This window comes from Eptatretus burgeri, chromosome 2 (genome assembly GCF_056783735.1).
Source record: "Eptatretus burgeri isolate ZD-2024b chromosome 2, Ebu_testis_v1, whole genome shotgun sequence".
NCBI lineage: Eukaryota > Metazoa > Chordata > Myxini > Myxiniformes > Myxinidae > Eptatretus > Eptatretus burgeri.
In genome coordinates, this window is record NC_140962.1 from 118,849,265 (window position 1) to 118,870,243 (window position 20,979).

The following is a 20,979-nucleotide window of genomic DNA, read 5'->3' on the forward strand; positions in this document are numbered from 1 at the left end:
TGTGTCGGAATGGCAACCCGTCCAGGATCGTGTCCAATAGCCAAGGAGACTGCTTAGGCAATACCAACGTTCTGCACAGAGTCTGGTCCTAATGGATGGATTGACAGAAAATACCCTATAATGTCAGGGGAATTTTAGGGGGACAAAGATATATATATATATATATATATATATATATATATATATATATATATATATATATATATATATATATATATATATATATTTTCCCATACTGTATTTTTTGTTGTTGTTTTCTTTATCAGACTTACCAATGCATAAGCCATGCCAACGCATTACTACACCTGCCTTTCAATGCCCTATCTCAGCGAGTTTACGATTACCATTGAGTATGTGTCCCTGTTCAATCGTCTTTCAGTTTTAGCATCTTGTGTCTTATATTGAAATTATTCAACCAAGTATTAATGATTATAATAGGTGGGAAAACAATTAAATAACTCTGCAGACAAGGTTACATTGATCAATTTGGGTGAATGACATCCGTTTTAGTTCTTGTCGGCATTAATAAGTTAAGTCAATAAGTTTTTGATCATTTCAACTCGATCAGAGTGAAGCCTTTTCCAGATTATCACTCGTACGCACATCCTGGTTCTATGATCTCGCTTCCAGGTTTTCTCTGAGCTCACTTCCTGTAATGGTGCGTGGGCCGCCAGTCAATTTGTATGCGCTGAATGAGGAATGCCGACTCCAATTCTAATATGTAACCTTATAGTCTTACGAAACTATCAGAATCAATTGCGAGTCTAGCATGTGGCCTGTGTTAAGCAGACTGCAAAGGAATGTAGCACAAAGTAAAATTGACCGTCCACAGTTAAATGCTGTTGCTGCTGCTGCTGCAATGAGTGCCAATAAGCCAGTTAGACATCTCACTGAGCCTCATCTGTTGTCTATATGCACCTCAGAAAAAGGTCACATTTTAGGTCACACTGTATTTTAGAGTCAATTGGGAAAGAAGCATCCATCTTTTTTGGGGTGTGAGAAGAGAAGGTGAGGTTGGGGGGGGGGAGGATAGGTTTGCACAATCTTTCCGAGACAAGCACGCTTTTCAGAGGGTTGGTAAATTTGGTGGTATTATATACTACGTATGGCTGCATCAAAAGGTCAGGATCTCTTTGGTCTGACCTGAACACACTCTCCATCACAGGCATTGAAAAAGACCGGAAAATGACCGCCTCATTGAAGGATATGCTTGGAACACTTTGAAGCAGATGATGTGGAGACAGACATGACAACTACTTATACACCAACTGTTTTTTTTCCCCCCATACCAAGAGCCAAACAAGGTTGCAGGCAGATTGAAATCATAGTTTAAGATAGATGATGAGTTCTGAGTCATGTAATAGAGGGCAGTTTCATGCTTAAATGCAGCTGAAATGAGTATTAGATGCTATGGATTCAACAAAAGGGCAGGGCACAACTAATTATCCCAGGACATTAAGAGTGGACCTTACTATATCACTTTGGGAGAATGTGAGAACGCACAACCAATGTTGTGCACTTACTGTTTGGATGGAACATTTCACAGGTGAAACGCATCTTTGGAGGGCTCAGTGGGTAGTCTGGAGGGAAAGTCATCACAGCAGGAAACACCCCACCCTCAAAGCAGGTTCCCTCCGGCCCCCTGAATAAAGTATTAATAATGAGTGAAAATGTAGGAAATGGGGGGAGGGGGGGATGAGAGGGCGGTGTCAGGGGGGTAGTGCACACAAAAAAGTAGGATGTTCAAAATTGGCAAAGACACAACAAAGGCGATTCCAGAACTTATGTCACCCCACTTGTGACTTTTCAAAGAAAATGTTGCAAAATTACATTTATAGTCATCATTTAGGCCTAAGTCACATTTGCACTACGGCGAGGATACGGCGGCCGTACGCCCTCTGAATTGACAGAAACGTGCGGCGGCCACAGAGTTTCTGCGGTGGCCTCAGGGTGGCCCTACGCCGTTTGGCTATATTTTACAGGTCGTAAGGTCGCCGTGGAATTATAACAGTTATAACTTTTTTCATTTCTACGTTCGCCGTAGCAATTCGACAAGCCGAAAAAAAAAAAATGGTAAAAAAAATTAAAAAAAAAAATCTTAAAAAAAAAAATCAACCCATTCGTTACCGTCCGTCTGGCCGCACGTTTGCCTTAGGCTCCCCTGCGGTCGCCTTGCGGGCACCTTGCAGCTGCCTTGAAAATTCTATGGCCACCGCAGGGCCCCCTGAAGGTCACCGTGCGACAACAAATCAAAGACCGTACAGCAACCCCACATTTTCGGTCTCCACAATTTCTAAGACCTAAGGCCTAAGTCACATTTGCTCTACGGTGAGGATACGGCGGCCATACGCCCTCTGAATTGACAGAAACGTGCGGCGGCCAGAGTTTCCGAGGTGGCCTCAGGGTGGCCCTACGTTGTATGGCTATATTTTACAGGCCGTAAGGTCGTCGTGGAATTATAACGTGGAGTTATAACTTTTTTCATTTCTATGTTCGCCATAGCAATCCGACAAGCCGAAACAATAATAAAATAAACTGGTAAAAAAATATATATATATTAACCCATTCGTTACCGTCCGTCTGGCCGCACCTACGCCTTAGGCCCCCCCTGCGGTCGCCTTGTGGGCACCTTGCGTCTGCCTTGAAAATTCTATGGCCGCCGCAGGAACGCCCTAAGGTCACCGTGCGACATCAAATCAAAGACCGTACGGCAACCCCACGTTTTCGGTCTCCACAATTTATAAATACGCCGTGCAGCTCCCCGAAAAATCAAGACATACGTGACTGCTACATTGTGTGACCGTGGAAATATTGCAGCCGCCGTATAATTGCTAGTGGCCATAGATTTTGGAGACCCCACGGCCGCCGTGGCAAATGTGACCTAGGCCTTACTGATAATTTCAGACAATAAGTTTTATTTCAGGAAATAAAATAGGGTCATTCCATGTCAAATCAAAGACTCTGCCGTCATCTCTCAGATTTTTGTAAAACTTTGGGAACCAATTGGGACCCATGAAAAACGGCAAGAACTAAAATATTTTTGCTAACAGCCTCTTAATTAGTGAGATACAGACTAACGAACTTTGGACTAATTAGCACGACGTCATGAAAAATCAGCATTTGTAATGTAATACCTGTCCACCAAGTTTTTTTTTTTTTAAATCAAACTCTGTCCTTAACTTTTTGAGATATCCTGCTCACAAACAAACAGACAGGGGGTGAATACATAACCTCTGTCTACCTTCGGGGGAAGAGATTTAAATATATATATCTGCCAAGCTCATGGAAAGACATGCATCCAATGATGAGACCACCACATTTATTGATGTTCAAGATGATGAAGAAAGACTTCTGTGCTTGGATCAACAAGGAAAAAAGGAATTTCCATTTCTGGACAAATGCAAAGATGATGGAGATTATGCAGATGTGACAAAAAAAGATTGTTAATGGCCTAACGGCTCTTCGATGGATGCGGTGACAGAACTTTTGGGATGACTTGTATATTGGTGATAAAATCTTCATGGAATTGACCCCAACCACAACAGAAATTATATAATGAGGGTATGAACTAAACGAATGGAGATTTAAGCCACATTTTTTTTTAAGTGGAGAGAAAGTGATCAAGATGCATTAAATCTCCAAAATATTAAACATTGGAACATGAAATCACACTTAAAACAAATTCATACTTTAAGCTCCACAATAATCCTTGTCACCACAAAATTATTATCCCAACGCTTTATGAAAATAAATGAATAAATAAATAAAGGAAAAATCACTCGGTGTGACAACTTGGCAAAACAGCACAAAGTAGAATGGCACTCAGTAGAGCGCATACCTCTGCCAGGTGGAACAGTTCACGTTTTGTATCCCACTGATGGGCTGGATCCGAACCAAAATCCAATCCACTTGTTGGCGTCACCAATTCAACTCATCCAACTTGTTTTGTCATAACTCGTCCACAACTTTTTAAGATATAGTGATATATTTCATTTTTGGCCAAAGCTATCAATTTTAGAAATTAGGCCTTTGTTGACATTTTGACCTTAAACTTAATTGGTAGTTGAATTCAGAGACCTGACATGAAAATGCTCTTCAAATTTAAAGTCAATCAGATGAAAATTGAGGATTTTAGAAATTTGACCTATGTTAACCTCAAAATCAATAGGTTGTTGAATTCAGTGACCTGTTATGCAAATGGTCTTCAAATTTCAAGTCAATCGGATGAAAATTAACAATTTTAGAAACAATTTTTTAAAATTTGGCCTATTTTGGGTTGACCTTATGGCCTATGTTAACCTTTTGACCTAAGATAATCTCAATAGTAATAGGTGGTTGAATTTGTTGACCTGATATGCAAATCCTGTTCAAATTGATCAGATGAATTTTGAGGATTTTGGAAAATTTGACTCAAATTGGCCTATGTGGACCTTTTTGGTCAACCAAATTTTACGAAACTTCAATGCGGGACCATTGCAGGGTCGGTGACATTAATCTCTGAAAATTTCAGAGCGGTCGGTTGAGCGGTTTAGGTTGGAGGCGAGCGGACAGACAAACACACAAATGGAGGCGATAAACATACTTGTCAAAAAAATTATTTTTGCCAAGTAACAATATATATCAGGGATATTGTAATCGGCTCCATCTGTCTTATCCGTTCGTCACGCTATCTCCTCCTAAATGGTTCTGCAGAAATTCACCAAACTTGGTAGTTATGATCACCACATGGCATGAAGGTGCAGGGGGGAATATTTTTGGCCCTGCCACATGGGGCAGGGTCAAAGAGTCAAACACCAAAAAATGCAATAATGGGCACATTTTACCATTTTTTTAAAATGAAACTTTGTATATGCAATCAACATTTGGGGAAGCATGAAATATGTAATGACGTTTTGTATTTGACCTCCGCTTCATGCCTCGGGTGGGGACTAATGGTCACAGGGGTCAAAACGGGGAAAAAAAGAATTTCAACTCAAAATTTGATATTGCGTCATTCCCAGTGGAACTTTAGTTATCTTTCAACTTTGCTTGAGGTGGGAATGGGGATGGGGATTTGTGATGGTGAGTCAGACTTCGCTCTAATCATTGTTAAAATGCTTTTTAATTTAAAATAACTTTTTACATCAGAACTAGTGCAGCACCAATAATAATAATAATAATAATAATAATCGGCTATCGGAAACAAGCCGATATTGCTTCCTTTGTAGAATACTGGTTCTAGAATGTAGAATCACATTCTAATAGAGAGCAGAGCATGCACATGAGAGACGTGAAGAACTGAGACAAAGAAGCGGTCAGTCATCTGGGATTTCTTCACGTTACATCCAGAGTCCAGAGGATCCACCAGCAAATCAGTGAAATGATAGCAATGGAATGTCAACCATTCACGATCGTGGATAGTGGAGGATTGTTTTCACGTGTTGAAGATGCTCAAACTAGGCAACTGTCTGCCTCGTAGGTGCTATATGACAGACGGTTGTAACCTGAATTTCCGAGGGAGTGAAGTGCTAGATGCAAAATATACTCTGCAACATTTCCTGGTTTGGAGTAGGTGCGACTCCCTCCCGAGTCGAACAGCCCATTGACTGACAGATTCCCATCAAAGAAAATCTGTTGTGGTGCATGCTCAGTGTCTCTCACACAGGAGAGCATTTTTGTGGCAGATACATTGAGATGTTTGAAGAACGGCATATGAAGATACAGCAGCTTTGCCTAATTCTTCATGACAATGCAGTCAATGTTGTCAAGGCTACAAGGGATGGCTTGTTACCAGATCCAGGTTGCTTTGCTCATCTATATACAATTCCAGGTATGTGTGTGTGTGTGTGTGTGTGTGTGTGTGTGTGTGTGTGTGTGTGTGTGTGTGTGTGTGTGTGTGTGTGTGTGTGTGTGTGTGTGTCCCCGCTGTTTCTCGACAACCACTGGTCCGATCAAATTGAAACTTGCCAGGTATATTGCTGGGGCCCTGAGGATGTGCCTTTTCAAGCTTTGATATTAATCGGACAAGAGCTTCCCAAATCATGGCCATTTATTTACCAACCAATGAAAGGACACGTTGCTGCGTCGGCATGGCTGTGTAGGCCGGTGCGCGGCCGGCCGACGATGATGTCACATGCCGGTTTCGATGGGAATCGGTGCCTTAGTTACCGTGGCAATGGGCAATGGCAGTGAATGAAATGGTACACAAAGACAGGGAGATAAACTTTATTTTAATTAACTCTGTGTGCAAGTATCACAGCAGTTGTTACTTCAATGCAAGCGATAATTAGTGAAATGCATGTGACATTCTGTACGGGCACGCACCACTTCTGGATAGCGATGACTTAATGTATTCTCATAATTTCTCGATTTCTTATGCGTATTTATAGATAAACACAATGCCCCAATCCAGTCGTCGTTTAAGAGAGCGAAGGAACGGCCTTTGTGGTTGTTTCTGGCTCACGGTTTGAAAGTTTTTACTTACGAAATCTAAAGATTTCGTAAGTATATTGATGACTTCCGTCGTGTGTGTGTGTGTGTGTGTGTGTGTGTGTGTGTGTGTGTGTGTGTGTGTGTGTGTGTGTGTGTGTGTGTGTGTGTGTGTGTGTGTGTGTGTGTGTGTGTGTGTGTGTGTGCGATAACTCGAGAACGGAAGAAGCTACCAATGTCAAATTACAGCACGATTCAGGAGGGTGATGGCTCGTGCTGATTAGATTTTGGTCAAAATAGGTCAAAGGTCAAGGTCACAGTGAGGTCAAACATTCGATTTTTGATGGTTTGGTACAGAATCATCGTAGAAACTTCTGGTTTGTGACACTACCTTCTCTAGAGACAGCTTTTATTAGACAAGGTCAGAGGTCAAGTTGACAATTTCGTGAGTACCAGTCTATGACTGCTCGTTTTTTGTTTGTTTGTTTGTTTGCACGTACATATGGGCACACGAGAGCGAAGGAACGGCCTGTGTGGTTGTTGTTTCTGGCTCGTGGTTCGAAAGTTTTTTTTGTTTGTTTATTTTTGCACGTACGGCCACGCACGAACTAGTCTATCTATAATTCCAGCAGAGTGTGTGTGTGTGTGTGTGTGTGCGCGCGCGCGCGCAATGTTTCTCAACAATCACTGGTCCGATCTAATTGAAACTTGCCAAGTATATTGCTGGGGACATGAGTATGTGCCTTTTCAAGGTTTGATATTAATCGGACAAGTGCTTCCCAAGTTATGGCAATTTATTTACCAACCAATGACAGGACACGTTGCTGTGTAGGCGTGGTCGATGCGCCATTTAGTTACCAATCACAGGACATGTTGCTGCGTAGGCGTGGCCGTTGGGGAAGAGATCCCCAGCCGGGTTCCCCAATACGGGTTACAACGTACTGACTTCCGGATAGTGATGACACTGTATTCTAATAATTTCTCGATTTCTTATGCGCATTTATAGGTAAACACAATGCCCCAATCCAGTCGTCGTTTACGAGAGCGAAGGAAGGGCCTGTGTAGTTGTTTGAAAGTTTTTTTTTTTTTGGTTTGCACGTACGGCCACGCGAGAGCGAAGGAACGGCCTGTGTGGTAGTTGTTTCTGGCATGCGTTTTTTTGTTGTTTTTTTTTTTTTTCCACGTACGGCCACGCACGTATGGCCACATACTAGTACCTTTCAATTGACAATACACAAGAGTTGTTATTGACAAGTACATTGACGAGCGTCTTAATCTAATTACTGAGGGAAATTATTGGTGGGCTGAAAGCATTGTCGATTTCCCATTTTGGCTCGTCTAGCAAAAATATACCTGTCTGCACCACCAACTTGTCCGTTCAAAAAGGTTGTTTTCAACTGCTGGAGATGGTTGTGATGTGAAGAGGAATAAATTGGCTCCTGAGAAAACAGAGATGCTACTCTTCATTAAGAGCAATTTGATACAAGTGTTGTCTCAACTTGCTCTGACATATGTTGACAGATTTATTGTTTAGATCCAAAAATAAAGTTGCATTGGCTCACTTACACAAATTGCTTGGTGTTCTGTTAAATATCAATATCAGTTTATACACCAGGTAGATTTTGGAATGCAAATATAGGTTATCATCATATCGGTGCAACATTTAAAATCAGACCAATATTTTCTCTGAATAGCATGTCCAACCCCCATTAATCACGAGACTCAAAACATCAATGATTACAGGCATGTACAGTAGTACCCCGCTCAATCATGTTCTGCAAGACCATGTGATCAGCCGATAGAGGTAATGTACATTAATGAGAACTACACAGTTCATAGAACACAATATCCGTGCAGTGTTAAGTATATACAGGAGGGCCTTGCCATTTCCAGGGGTTATGGTCTTGAAAATCCCTGTGAACCACAAACTTATGGGATAATGGGGAAAATAGGGTTAGGCACTTCAGCTGTCCAATAAGTTGGTATTCATTTTGCCCACCTCAGAAGGATGACAGGCTGAATCAAACCATTCAGTTATTTAACAGCACGACAGGGGCACAAACTCAAGACTAAAATTTTAAGGCAGTCACCTTAATCGTTAAGCCATCACCAGCCGGCTCATTTTCCTGTGCCAAGAACATAAAAGTTTATTTTCTTGAGTTAAGATCATGAAGCTTACCTTTAATAATAATAATGATGATAAACTTCATCCAATAATGCGATGACGATATTGATGGTGGTGATGACACACACACACACACACACACACACACACACACACACACACACACACACACACACACACACACACACACACACACACACACACACACACACACACACACACACACACACACACACACACACACACACACACACACACCCTTGTGGCTGCTGGATACATCATTGGTTAGAGGCGCAGCCATGCCGCCAATGCAGTACCCCTATTACCAGTGCACTGGTGCTCATTTCACTGATCTCGAAAGGATAACAGGCTGAGCCAACCCCACTTGTGTTTAATTCAGCAGCCGACGGGGCTCAAACTCAGGACCCGAGGATCCCAAGCCAGCCACCCATCTGCTAAGCCAACGCCAAGCTTGGTGAACATGATGTTGAAGGGTTTGAAGGGGTTATTGTGTTAACGACCCATGTTAATTAATTAGGTGAATAAAGCCCCATTAATATTATATCAGCATCGTACATAGCCATATCGGCAGGCTCTTCTTCATTCGGTATGCACGCTCCCAAGTGCCACATTCCACTATATTGCATGGTTTTTGGAAGTATGATGAAGGCAATTTGTGTTACTCTTCATGTTAAGTATATGTCATTTTAAATAAAGATTTGAAAAAGGTTTAAAGGCGCATATTTAAATTAATTCCCGGTTTTACCACTGTTTTCCACAGTGTCTATTGCACTACCCTATCGAACACGTTACATTAGTTATTCGTACCTGTTGTGTGTGTCCATTATGAAGTCCTTAAAAAAAAGTAAGTTTCCTGTTTGGAATGATTTTTATCCCCCGCCAACCAACGAAGTTGGCGGGGGATATAGAAATGGGTTCCGTCCGTCACATTTCGTTTCCGGAGCTCAACTACAAATCCCCTCAAGATATATTTACGAAATTTGTTACACATCAAGGAAGTAGTGAACTGGTGCCTTTTGATATTTCGAGATTTCCCCCCAAAAAAAATTCTGTCACTTTCCATGGAAACAAGTTGGGTATTAAGAAATAATTGAGGTTAACCTTTGTTTCCAGAGCATAGTTGCAAAACTATTAACTACTTCTTTATGAAATTTGGTACACACATCAAGAATAAATTGAACTGGTGCCTTTTGCTACTTGTCCTCATTTACTATGGAGGGGGATATCGAAGACTTTGTCTTCAACGGATGCTAGTTGTATTTTTTTTGACTGCCGCATAGGCAGTTTAAAAAAAAAAAAATTTAATCTCACTCTCTGCACATGTGTGATTGGAATGAAATCAGAGCCAATGCATGGTAAAATGGCAAATTGTCTTTTTATTAATTATATTAATCTATTTTTTAATTATTATATTATAATTATTTTATCTAATTATATTAATCTTCTGATTGTTGCTTAAGAAAACATTCAATTCAAATAAGCTGTTCCTTGATCATAAACTGATCAGACAGACAGACTTGAACCAATTGCTTAACCCAACTTTTCCCTTCGCATGCACAGGATAATAAGAGTTTAGTTTGATACAGCTCATATATAAATATATATAAATATATATAAATATATATATATATATAAATATATATATATATAAATATATATATAAATATATATATAAATAAATATATATATAAATAAATATATAAATATATATATATATACATATATATATACACACACACACCATACAGTATTTTCGTTGAAACAAAACAAAAACTCATGCTTTTATAATCTAATACGGTACATAGATAACCTTAAGCTAAAACAAAGTCGATAGAACGCCATCACAAATCCCCATGCCTCCCACCTAAAGCAAGGTTGAAAGATGGCAAAAAGTTCCACCAGGAGTGATGCAATATCAATATTTCAGTTAAAAAAAATTCTTCTCCATTTTGACCCCAAGTCTGGGGCATGAATCAGGGGTAAAAATCCAAAAACGTTCCATATTTCCAACATCCTCCAATGCTGATTGCATACACAAAGTTTCATTATAAAAAGAAAAAGTTTTACAATGTGGCCGTAATTGCTTTAATTTGGTATCTGACCATTGGACCCTGCCACTTGGTATCTGACCAGGGGAGAGAGCCAAAGATGATACTGCTGTCACACCTTCTTGCCATGTTGTGATCATAGCTACCACGTTTGAATTGCTGCACAACCATTTAGGAGGAGATAGCGGGACAGACAGCCGCCAACTACAATAGCCATCCATTTTTTTCAAAAAGCATGGGGATAATAAATAAACATCAATAATGTTATACAGTCGAAAAAAAACTTGAGACCCCTGGAATGAGCAACCATCTATTTAATACATGTATAAAAAAAAACAGTGAGTGTCTCATGTCTTTGAGCTGCCCGGGATAGTCAAATACACAAGGTTTTAAGAGGGGCAAGCAGGGGTGGGGGTAAAGGCCCCACCCACAATGAGAAAATAAATTGCACAATCGACGCAAAAATATTCCCAACTTTTTTTTTGCGTGATCCATGAACTACGAGGCAAGGATGGGCAACATTGAGAGGTGTCCAACTGAACATTGACAATCCAACACACTTGAATGACATGGTGGTCAAGTTGAAAGTAACAAAATAAACCAACTTACATGATCAACGCTTCCCATTCAAAAAAGTTTTCTTCATCCACTGGTCCTACAACATTAAAAAGGACCATATGCATTTGCTTATTGCATGAGAGTTCCACTTGTAATATTATGCAACTAATTTAGCACAGTGAAAGAATGTATGTATGCCCTAAATAAATAATAAGTGGGGAATCAAGATATTTCTTTGTGCATTTCCATTTTAACAGTGTTAGACTCATGAAGGAGCTTGTACATACAATTGCATGCAGAACAAAGACGTTAGATGACATAAATTAAAAGGACATTACTACACGATGGACAAACTCACAGGGGATATCAACCTGGGTTCTCCGTATCATGTGAGGCAGATGTTCAGATACGAATAGACAAAACAAACCACGAGCATGACTGGTAGGTAGCTTAGGTATGGAGGGGAGCTTATATACATGTGTAGTTAGTGATGTCTGAGAGCATCTCATCAAAAGTGAATGTGCTGTCAGTGTTTGTTCATCCCTCACTCTCCCCTTCAAGCCACTCCAATAAACAACACCCTGGCGAGGCACGTGTTCCTGCACCACTGTTACCCTCAATGTGGTGTTGATGAAGAATAATCATAGGTTCTGGTCTCCCAAGTTCAATCCCCAAGTTTAATGTCCATCCTTGGCACCCACATTAAAAACAAACATTCATGCACTTGAGATCTCCCGATCAGACACACTGCAATATACAGGATTTAAATCGAATTCAAAAGTTTTGATGGTTTATAAAAACAGTTTCTTCCTCTGCGAGTATTCTCAGCAAATCTCCATCAAGGACGATCAAGCACGATAAATCAAATTGTTCACTTCCATTGCTTACGAAACCCTAAGCTTACTTTGCCTTGCAAGCTCAGCCCAATAGACATAGTGCTGGAAACCTCAGCTCAAATCACAAGTTTCTTGTATATGAGGGTGTGATGACAAGTAATGCTTCCCATTCTTTTTCTCCAAAAAATGTAAAGATATTTGAATGAAACAAAGACAAAGACAGATACCAACAGCAGTCTTTATTCCATCATGCTGCATATTTATTTCTCAACATAACCACCAATGCGGTTCAAACATTTCTGCCTACGTTGAAGTAGTTTTGAGATGCCGACATGATCGAACTTTGCATCCTCTTGACTTAACCAGCACTGCACAGCAGCCTTGACAATCATCAGAAAAAGAATGTTCTCCACAAAGGTGTTCCATAAGTTTGGGGAAGAGATGAAAATCTGACGAAGCAAAGTCAGGGCTGTGAAGTGGGTGCTGCAAGGAGGTGAAACCGAAGCGACCAATTGCTTCAGTCGTTCGTGCACTCGTGTGAGGTCGTACATTGTCATGATGGAGGAGAACCATGTGCATGTCAGGACAAGCCCTCTGAATCTGTACCTTCAGTTTATTTACTTCCAATGTAGCGCTCAGAGTTAATGGTAGTACCCTTCAGCATGAATTCCAACTGAACAATATTCTTCACATTCCAAAAGGTTGCAAGTGTGACCTTCCTGACAGCTGCTTGTGTCTTGACTTTTATTTTGCTGCTGGTGATCCTTTGTGGCAGTACTCCATTGACCATCTCTTCCTCTCAAGATCGTAATGGTGCAGCCAATTCTCATCTCCAGTCACAATAATGAACAGGAACTGGTCGCTTCATGTTCATTGCACAACAGCTCAAGAAACTGAATAACTTCATGCTACTTTAACTGCACTGACATCGTGCTGCCCTCTGCTATCTCGATGAAAGTAGCACTGAGACATCGAGCGTTAGCATCACGAAACTTCGCACCAAGTGATGGGAATAACTAATGTGTGGACTCTGCTTTGTTTCATTTGAATATCTTTACCTATTTTGGAGAAAAGGAATAGGAGGCATTACTTTTCAGCATTCCCTCGGAAAATTCATGTAAAAGTATATGTACACCAATATTGATCGCTGTCCGTGTCTTGTATGTGCGATTTTTTTTTTGTACAAGCTACACCAACAGCCCATGATAATGTAAAAAAAACAATGACGAGGACTCCTCACCTGCAACAATGCCTTCTGGAGGGTTCAGTGTTAGCTCTACAAAATGAAAAGAGAAATGTTATTGTAACAAGTCATGCAGAGAGATACAATTTTTTTTTTGTAAGTACTCTACTCGATTAATTCAAAACCAATAAAATGATAAAACATGACAGAACCATTTTAAAAGAAAAACATAATAATAATAATAATAATAATAATAATAATAATTAGAACGGCATCGGTCGAGCGCAAACCTCCGCCAGGCTAAACAGCTTACGTTTTGCATCCCACTGATAGGCCGGATCTGGAACCGGGCCTGAACCAAAATCTAATCGGATAGTTCCTGTCACCTAACCAACTCATCCACCGGGTTTTGTCATAACTCATCTATAACTTTTTGAAATATCATGCTATGTCTCATTTTTTTTGGTCCCATCTCTCAAGAGTAAAGAATCACTTATGTAATAAGGAATAAAAATAAAAAATAAAAAATATCACACCTGTGTCCGAAGGAAGTTTAGCATTTCCTTCTCGTGATGCTAAGCAGCTCGAGCTTCCTCTTGCATCAATTTAGCGTCTGCACTGCTTAAAAAAAAAAAAAAAAAAAAAAAAAAAAAAAATTTGATGGACGGACAGATAGTCTAACAAAAATATTGAAGTGGCTACACCACTTTCAAAAAAAAAACCAAAAGCTCTTGTATCTGAATCCAGATTTGGATCTTCACCAAAAATTGAATCAATTAGTCCTGGTCACACACCCAACCTGTCCACCAAATTTTTAGCAGCGTCGCGAACGCTGCTCATAGAGAGCTCTGCGTTCTTCTTCTTCTTCTTCTTGTGAAGACAAAACCTTAATCTCGATGACTCAGCTCTTGTATATACAAGATCCGGATCTCCTTAAATACTGAGCACATGTACACATCCTCACAGATGGTGCCTTTTGAGAGCGTCTATCATGAACTTTTAAATATATTCGGACATTTGCTTTAAAGTTTCGAAAAGTTAACGTTACTATTTGAAGATTATTCCATTTATCATATTGTAATTTCGTAAATACACGATATATCGTAAATACGTAAAGACATTATGACACGTTTCGCTATTGGCTTATTCAAGGCACGTGACGAAATATCGGAAGTTGTTTTTTTTTATTTAATTTTTTGTTTTGTTTTAGCCGACAAAATCTTTAGGACGCTGCTCGTGGACACATTTGTCCTTATTGATATATCCTGTTCAGACAGGCAAACATGGGTGAAAACATTATCTCCATCCACCTTCGACTGTCGAGGTGAAAATAAAAGTTGAAAAATTCTCATATCTGGGTCCAGATATTCACCAAAATCAAATCAATTAGTCCTTGACAGACATGCAACATGTCCACCAAGTTTCATCCGAATCTGTCCATAACTTTTTCGATACTATACTATGTCTTATTTTGGCTCCATCTCTCAATGGGGAAGAATCACTTTATTTAAAAAAAAATTAATAAATAAATAAAAAAGTAAAAAAAATTCTTGCATCTGGATATTCATGGAAATCTAATCAGTTCTTCCTAGTGACACACCCAACCTGTCCACCAAGTTTAGTCCGAATCCATCCAAAACTTTGAGACATCCTGCTCACAGACAAACAGAGATGAAAACAACCTCTGTCCACCTTTAGTGGCGGAGGTAACTTGTTCTCCTTTCGGCTGTTCTCGTTAGGGGTCACCACAGCGGATCATCCATTATGATCCGCATACTGATTTGGCACAGGTTTTACGCCGGATGCCCTTCCTGACGCAACCCTGATCGCCTCTTACGACACAGGGATAAGGATTGGGTTTCGCCATGATTCTGGGCTACCCTACACCCTCTCATAGCGCGGCCCAGCGCAGAGCTCCCGTCCTCAAGCGATCCTCCAACCCAAGGCTCCGAGTAGCTGGATTACAGGCGCATGCTACTATGCCCGGTTAGTGGCGGAGGTAACTAGCGTTCATAAAACACCTTACCACACGGTTTTGAGTCGCAAGGACATGGGTGGGGTCTGGAAGTGGCAAATTTGATTGATCGAGGACAAAATGCCGGAATATTTTGGCCATGTACGATGAAACGAAACGGTTTTGAAAGTGCAAAGAAGACGATTTGTGTTTTACAGTGTTCAAGTATATAATTCCATGGAAATTAAAAAAAAAATTTAAGTTCGTATGAAAAATTAATTCCGGAAGTTTGCCGCCGTTGATGCAGAGTTTTTTTTACACCACCTTATTTAACATGTTAAATATTAGTTATTTGTGCCTGTTGTTGATGTCCATGACATCCATATGAACAGGAAGTGTCCTGTTTGGAATGATATTCAATTTTGTTTGACTGCCAGACAGGCAGAGTGAAAAAAAAAAAAACAATTATCTCACTCCTCTCTGCGCACGCACGATCGGGGTGAACCCAGAGCCGAAGTACTGCAAAAACTGCAGGTTCTGTTCCGATTCATGTCCAAAATATAAACATTCAATTGAAATCAAGTCCTTCCTCAACAATACACCTGACGTTTGTCGACAGACACACAGACAGACAGACAGACAAAACGAACCGACGGCTTAGCCCACTTTTCAGTTCGCGGGGTTAAAATGGCATCGACAGTTCACACGAACAAGATACCCTTTAGCAGACAAATACAACACGACTGGCCAGCGGAGGAGGACAATGCCGATGAGCTATGACGTGTAAAGAGTGAACAATACAAAGCCATTTGAGAATGTTCCACGCTCAGTGTACAATGACTCATTCTGTGACGTCTTTTTGGTTTTCCAAACAGACGATTATTATCATTTGAACGACACGTGACGAACACGAGCGCTCCGTCCAATCGTGGGGGGGGGGGGGGTGGGGGGGGGGGGTGGGGGGGGAAATAAATAAATCCGATTCGACGTCACGCAACTGCGCAAAAGACACCAGCTGGTTGTGACAGGGCTACGGGTAGTTCGAGAGTGAAGGTTTAACTGGAATTGTAGTGGTGGTGGTGGTGGTAGCTGTGACTGTGACGAACACGAACAATCGAATCTTGTTTCCAGGGCTACGGAAACGTAACAAGTCGACATGAAAAAGCCGCACAAACGGAAAGAACCATGAAGTTAACTTTGATGAAAGGAACCCAAAGAATAATACCTGCGAACACTACGTTCGGGGAAATACAAAGAGGGGACAAGAGAATGGGGGTTCGAGTTCAGCAGCCGCGGTGACAACCCAGGGGAGGAGAGGGCGTGCGACAAGCGGAAGAGGCCGCACCGAGTCGCACCGTCGGCGGATGAAGAATCTAGTCGAGCCCGAGGCCCCGGTGGTGCGACGGCAGCACTTACGTTTATACTCGGCCATGAGACGTTTGAGGGCCGTGCCGGCCATGCTTTATCCCTCGCTGTCTCGGCTCGCACGACGACGCACCCACGGCACGCCAAACAACTCCTGGGTTCACAAAACGAACCGATCACCGTTGGCGAGGAAGCAAATCGCGTCAAGCAAGCCGATGACGACGGTACACATGCGCATCACGTCCTGCTGCGCTCAGCACAGTTAATACGGCTCGTGACGTCCTCTTCTTCTTCTTCTTTTTCGGCAAGTTAAAAACAGCCGGTTGGTTGTGCGCTCAGCTCAGCCGTCTATTTATTACGTACGCATGAAGGAGATTCGGGTTGGGGAGGGGAGGAGGGGCACCTTGTGCAGACGGCGCCGGATTAAGAGTTTACGGGGCCCGAGTAGTTGGGAAGATGGGTGAAAAAAAAAAAAAAAAATATATATATATATATATATATATATATATATATATATATATATATATATATATATATATATATATCAAGGAATTGTGATTTTGATGCTAGAACAGAGTTGGGGGAGGGCCATCTCATACCCGTCTTGTGACAGCTGTAGAAGCCATTTTTTTTTAAATGGCGGTGATCATTAAATCAAGTTCCTTTACATCTAACCCTTGATTTGTTGACTGTTAATTGGCTTCAGGAGAGAGAGAGAGAGAGAGAGAGAGAGAGAGAGAGAGAGAGAGAGAGAGAGAGAGAGAGAGAGAGAGAGAGAGAGAGAGAGAGAGAGAGAGAGAGAGAGAGAGAGAGAGAGAGAGAACGAGAGAGAGAACGAGAGAGAGAACGAGAGAGAGAGAAAGAGAGAGAGAGAACGAGAGAGAGAGAACCCGAGAGAGAGAACGAGAGGGAGAGAACGCGAGAGAGAGAGAGAGAGAGAGAGAGAGAGAGAGAGAGAGAGAGAGAGAGAACGAGAGAGAGAGAGAGAGAGAGAGAGAGAGAGAGAGAGAGAGAGAGAGAGAGAGAGAACGAGAGAGAGAGAACGAGAGAGAGAGAAAGAGAGAGAGAAAGAGAGAGAGAACGAGAGAGAGAGAACGAGAGAGAGAGAACGAGAGAGAGAACGAGAGAGAGAACGAGAGAGAGAACGAGAGAGAACGAACCGGTGTTATTGTGTTTTTTTTTTTTTTTACTCATTTTCGAAAGATGATTTATATCTTGCACGAGTTGCTGAATCAGTTGTCGAGCATGTACATTTAAATGACCGTGTTTTATGAATGTAAATTCCTTTTGAACGCAAACATCATGACTGTGATGCCGCCGACATAAATTAAACCCACAGAGAAAGCATAAAGGTAACAGAAAGTGAATGCGTTACGATTTGCCATCATTATGCTAACTGGCAGAGTAGCGTGCCAACCTACGGGTCATCTTGCCGTTTTTGCGATAACAGGGAAATATGGCGGATCTTGGGTTTCCGGTTCCGGCAGTAACCGGAAGTGACGTGGGGGGAGGGTAGTTCACGGTGTGGTGAATGAAGGATTGATACGGAGTGTCTTTTCCTTTTATGCTAAAAAGCTCACGACCCTCTTGAGCACCGCCGCCTTCATCAACTCCTTAAAACCGAGGATTTATGAAGGCCGATTCAGCTGAAGGCCTATGAGATCGAAGGCCTATTCAGCTGCTGCGTCATTTCCAGCAGCTTCTCGGTGCCGCCTTCGACCAATCGCTCCTCCTTGAGTTTTTGTAACGGTTGCGTAAGATAACTGGGTTTTTATTCAAGGCCAAAGCAGCATAGCGGGTCTCGCGTGATCACCCACGTGATCCATATCGAGCCGCAGGAACTACTTTACATTACATAGTCTCTCTCCTTCAGAATGAAAATTGTGCTGCGACAATCTGGGTTGCAAGATGTGCTCATTGCGGGGAAAACGGCGGACGAGCATCTTGCGAACATTGCCCAAGTGCTGACGAAGCTAGAAGTGTGCGGCCTGCGCTTGAACAGAGACAAGTGTGCGTTCTTCAAGCAGCGCTTGGAATACCTCGGGCACGTCATCACACCGGAGGGCTGTTGAAAGGCCCTTGGAAGGTGGAGGCGATTCAGCACATGCCACTGCCTCGCGACAAGACGCAGCTGCGCTCGTTCATTGGTATGGCACAGTATTACCAAAGGTTCGTGCGCGGGCTCAGCTCACAGCTTGCGCCGTTAATGCAGTTGCTCAGGAAGGACGAGCGCTGGACCTGGGGGCCTGCACACCAGCCGGCGTTCGACCGCGTCAAGCGGCTGCTCACAGAGGATACGGTCCTCGTGCACTACGAGCCTGCGCGTCCGCTCTTATTGGCATGCGACAGCTCTGCATATGGCATTGGGGCAGTGCTCTCCCACAGGATGGACGATGGTTCCGAGCGGCCTGTTTGTTTTGCATCCCGGACCCTGTCCGCAGCAGAGTGGGAATATGCCCAGATCGAGCGCGAGGCTCTCAGCCTCGTCTGGGGTGTGCAGAGATTTCATCAATACCTGCTGGGGCGGCATTTCACTTTGCAGACAGATCACAAACCACTTCAATTCATCCTGAGACCCGAACGCGGGGTACCGGTGGTAGCGGCTGCGCGGATACAGTGGTGGTGTCTGTTTCTTGCTGCGTACAATTACGATATTCAGTTCTGGAGCACCGAAAAGCATGCAAACTGCGATGGGCTCTCACGCTTGCCTTGCGCGGAGGGTCCAGCTGCGTCTGAGTCGGCCGACCGGGTTGATGTGTTCGCGCTGGGCCAGGTCCAAAGCGGGCCATCACAGCCAAACAGGTCGTGGCGGAATCGGCTCATGATCCAGTGCTCACCCGTGTCGTCCAGGTGATTTCTACGGGGAATTGGAGCGATCTACCTTCAACGCCGGCATTTCAGCCTTTCGCGTCGCACGCATCGGAGCTGTCGTTGGTCCAACGGTGCATTATGTGGGGAATGAGGGCGGTGATTCCACCAAAGATCAGGCAGCGGTGTTTGGAAGAACTGCATGTCAGTCACCTTGGCGTCGTGAAGACCAAGAGTCTTGCTCATAGCCTGTTGTGGTGGCCGGGGTTGGACAAAGACATTGAGCAGTTGGTTAAGCGTTGCACCACATGTCAAACAGATGCTGATAACCCGCGTCGAGCTTCAGGACTGTGGCCTACCCCAGACAGGGCCTGGCAGAGGGTCCATGTGGATTTTGCGCGGCCGGTTAATGGCAAAATGTTTTTGATTGTGATCGATGCATTCTCTAAATGGCCAGAGGTTGTTGTGATGCAGCATACATCAGCGAACATGACAGTAGAAAAACTGCGGACGATCTTTGCTAATAAAGGGTTACCCGAGTTTCTGGTCTCTGATAACGGTCCGCAGTTCATCGCAGGTGTATTTGATGAGTTTATGCGTCAAAATGGTATTCGACATCTAAGGTCCGCACCGTATCATCCTGCAACGAATGGGCAGGTGGATCCAGGTTGGATTTGCTGCGACCTGGAGGGTCGGTGAGTGGGGCGGTGTCGCGCCCGAAGCTGCTGCGCGGTTTTGATGTGGGACAGCGGGTAATGGTGCGCATTTATTTCCACGGGTCCAAATGGGTGTCGGCTGTGGTCTCTGGTACTGGGGCCAGCGAATTGCATGGTGCGGACTGATGGTGGGGAGGTGTAGAAGCGGCACGTGGACCAAATGCATGATCGCTGTTCAGTGTCACCCCCTCCCCCCCCCCCCGTGCCGAGCGATGTGGGACCCCCACCTGTAATGTCGCCGTGGCCAGACGTTGTATCGCCACGGCCGGACGTGCCGACGCTCGCGCGTTGTTCACCTGATTCAGTCCTGCCCGAGGATGAAGAGCAAGCTTGTCGGCCAGGGGCAGTTGTTGTTGCGGATGGGGCGAGTCCGGCGAGGGTGTCACCTCGACCAAGCCGGGAGGCGTCTGAGCCTGGGCCGTCTGGCGTCGCTGCCCGTCCGAGGCGGGTCAGGAGACAGCTGTGGAACTTGGAGGATTTTGATTGTTCATTGGTTTCGTTTGGTCATGTTATCATTGTCATTTCATCATTAGAATTGTCATTTTACATGGGGAGGAGTGTGCTGTATCACGTGATTGGGTTTTCGTATATCACGACTCGCCCGCTAGGGGTGGCAGTGATGTACATTCGGACGCGCAATAAAGCGAAGTTACGGCTACGCTCTCGCCCTCCATGTTCCGCTGCACCTCGGACACCACAAAAATAAATAAATGAAAATCAATTTAAAGATTGGATTTCACTTGCAATCAACAAATTAACAATTTATATGAACACACATAGTAGTAGTAATAATAAACCCCCACATTGCAACCCACCCACACACATAAATCAAAGATTCAGTTTGCCCGGTCATTTTACAACATGGCCTGAGCAGTAGTAGTAGGAACAGGCTCGTGAAGCTGTTCATCCAGCACAACAGTGGGTGGTTGGGGGGGGGGGGCGAAAGAGATGTATTGG

At 43.1% G+C, this 20,979-nt stretch overlaps 1 protein-coding gene across 5 annotated transcripts in view; it reads right to left on the bottom strand.

The window, feature by feature from the left end:
• UBE2G2 (ubiquitin conjugating enzyme E2 G2) overlaps positions 1 to 16,796 on the bottom strand; it is a 78,092-nt gene extending 61,296 nt beyond the window's left edge. For 2 of the 5 annotated variants that reach the window (XM_085870954.1, XM_085870957.1), the window contains exons 1-4: positions 16,550 to 16,796; positions 13,237 to 13,272; positions 11,212 to 11,257; positions 1,524 to 1,642 (exon numbers count right to left, since the gene is read on the bottom strand). In XM_085870954.1, coding sequence (XP_085727080.1) covers positions 1,524 to 1,642; positions 11,212 to 11,257; positions 13,237 to 13,272; positions 16,550 to 16,592 — 244 coding nt within the window. In that variant the 5' untranslated portion in view covers positions 16,593 to 16,796. Of the gene's footprint in view, positions 1 to 1,523; positions 1,643 to 7,761; positions 7,848 to 11,211; positions 11,258 to 13,236; positions 13,273 to 13,715; positions 13,798 to 16,549 lie in introns of all 5 variants that reach the window. The other 3 variants (XM_085870956.1, XM_085870955.1, XM_085870958.1) reach the window with 3 other exon arrangements.
• Between the last annotated feature and the right edge of the window lie 4,183 nt (positions 16,797 to 20,979).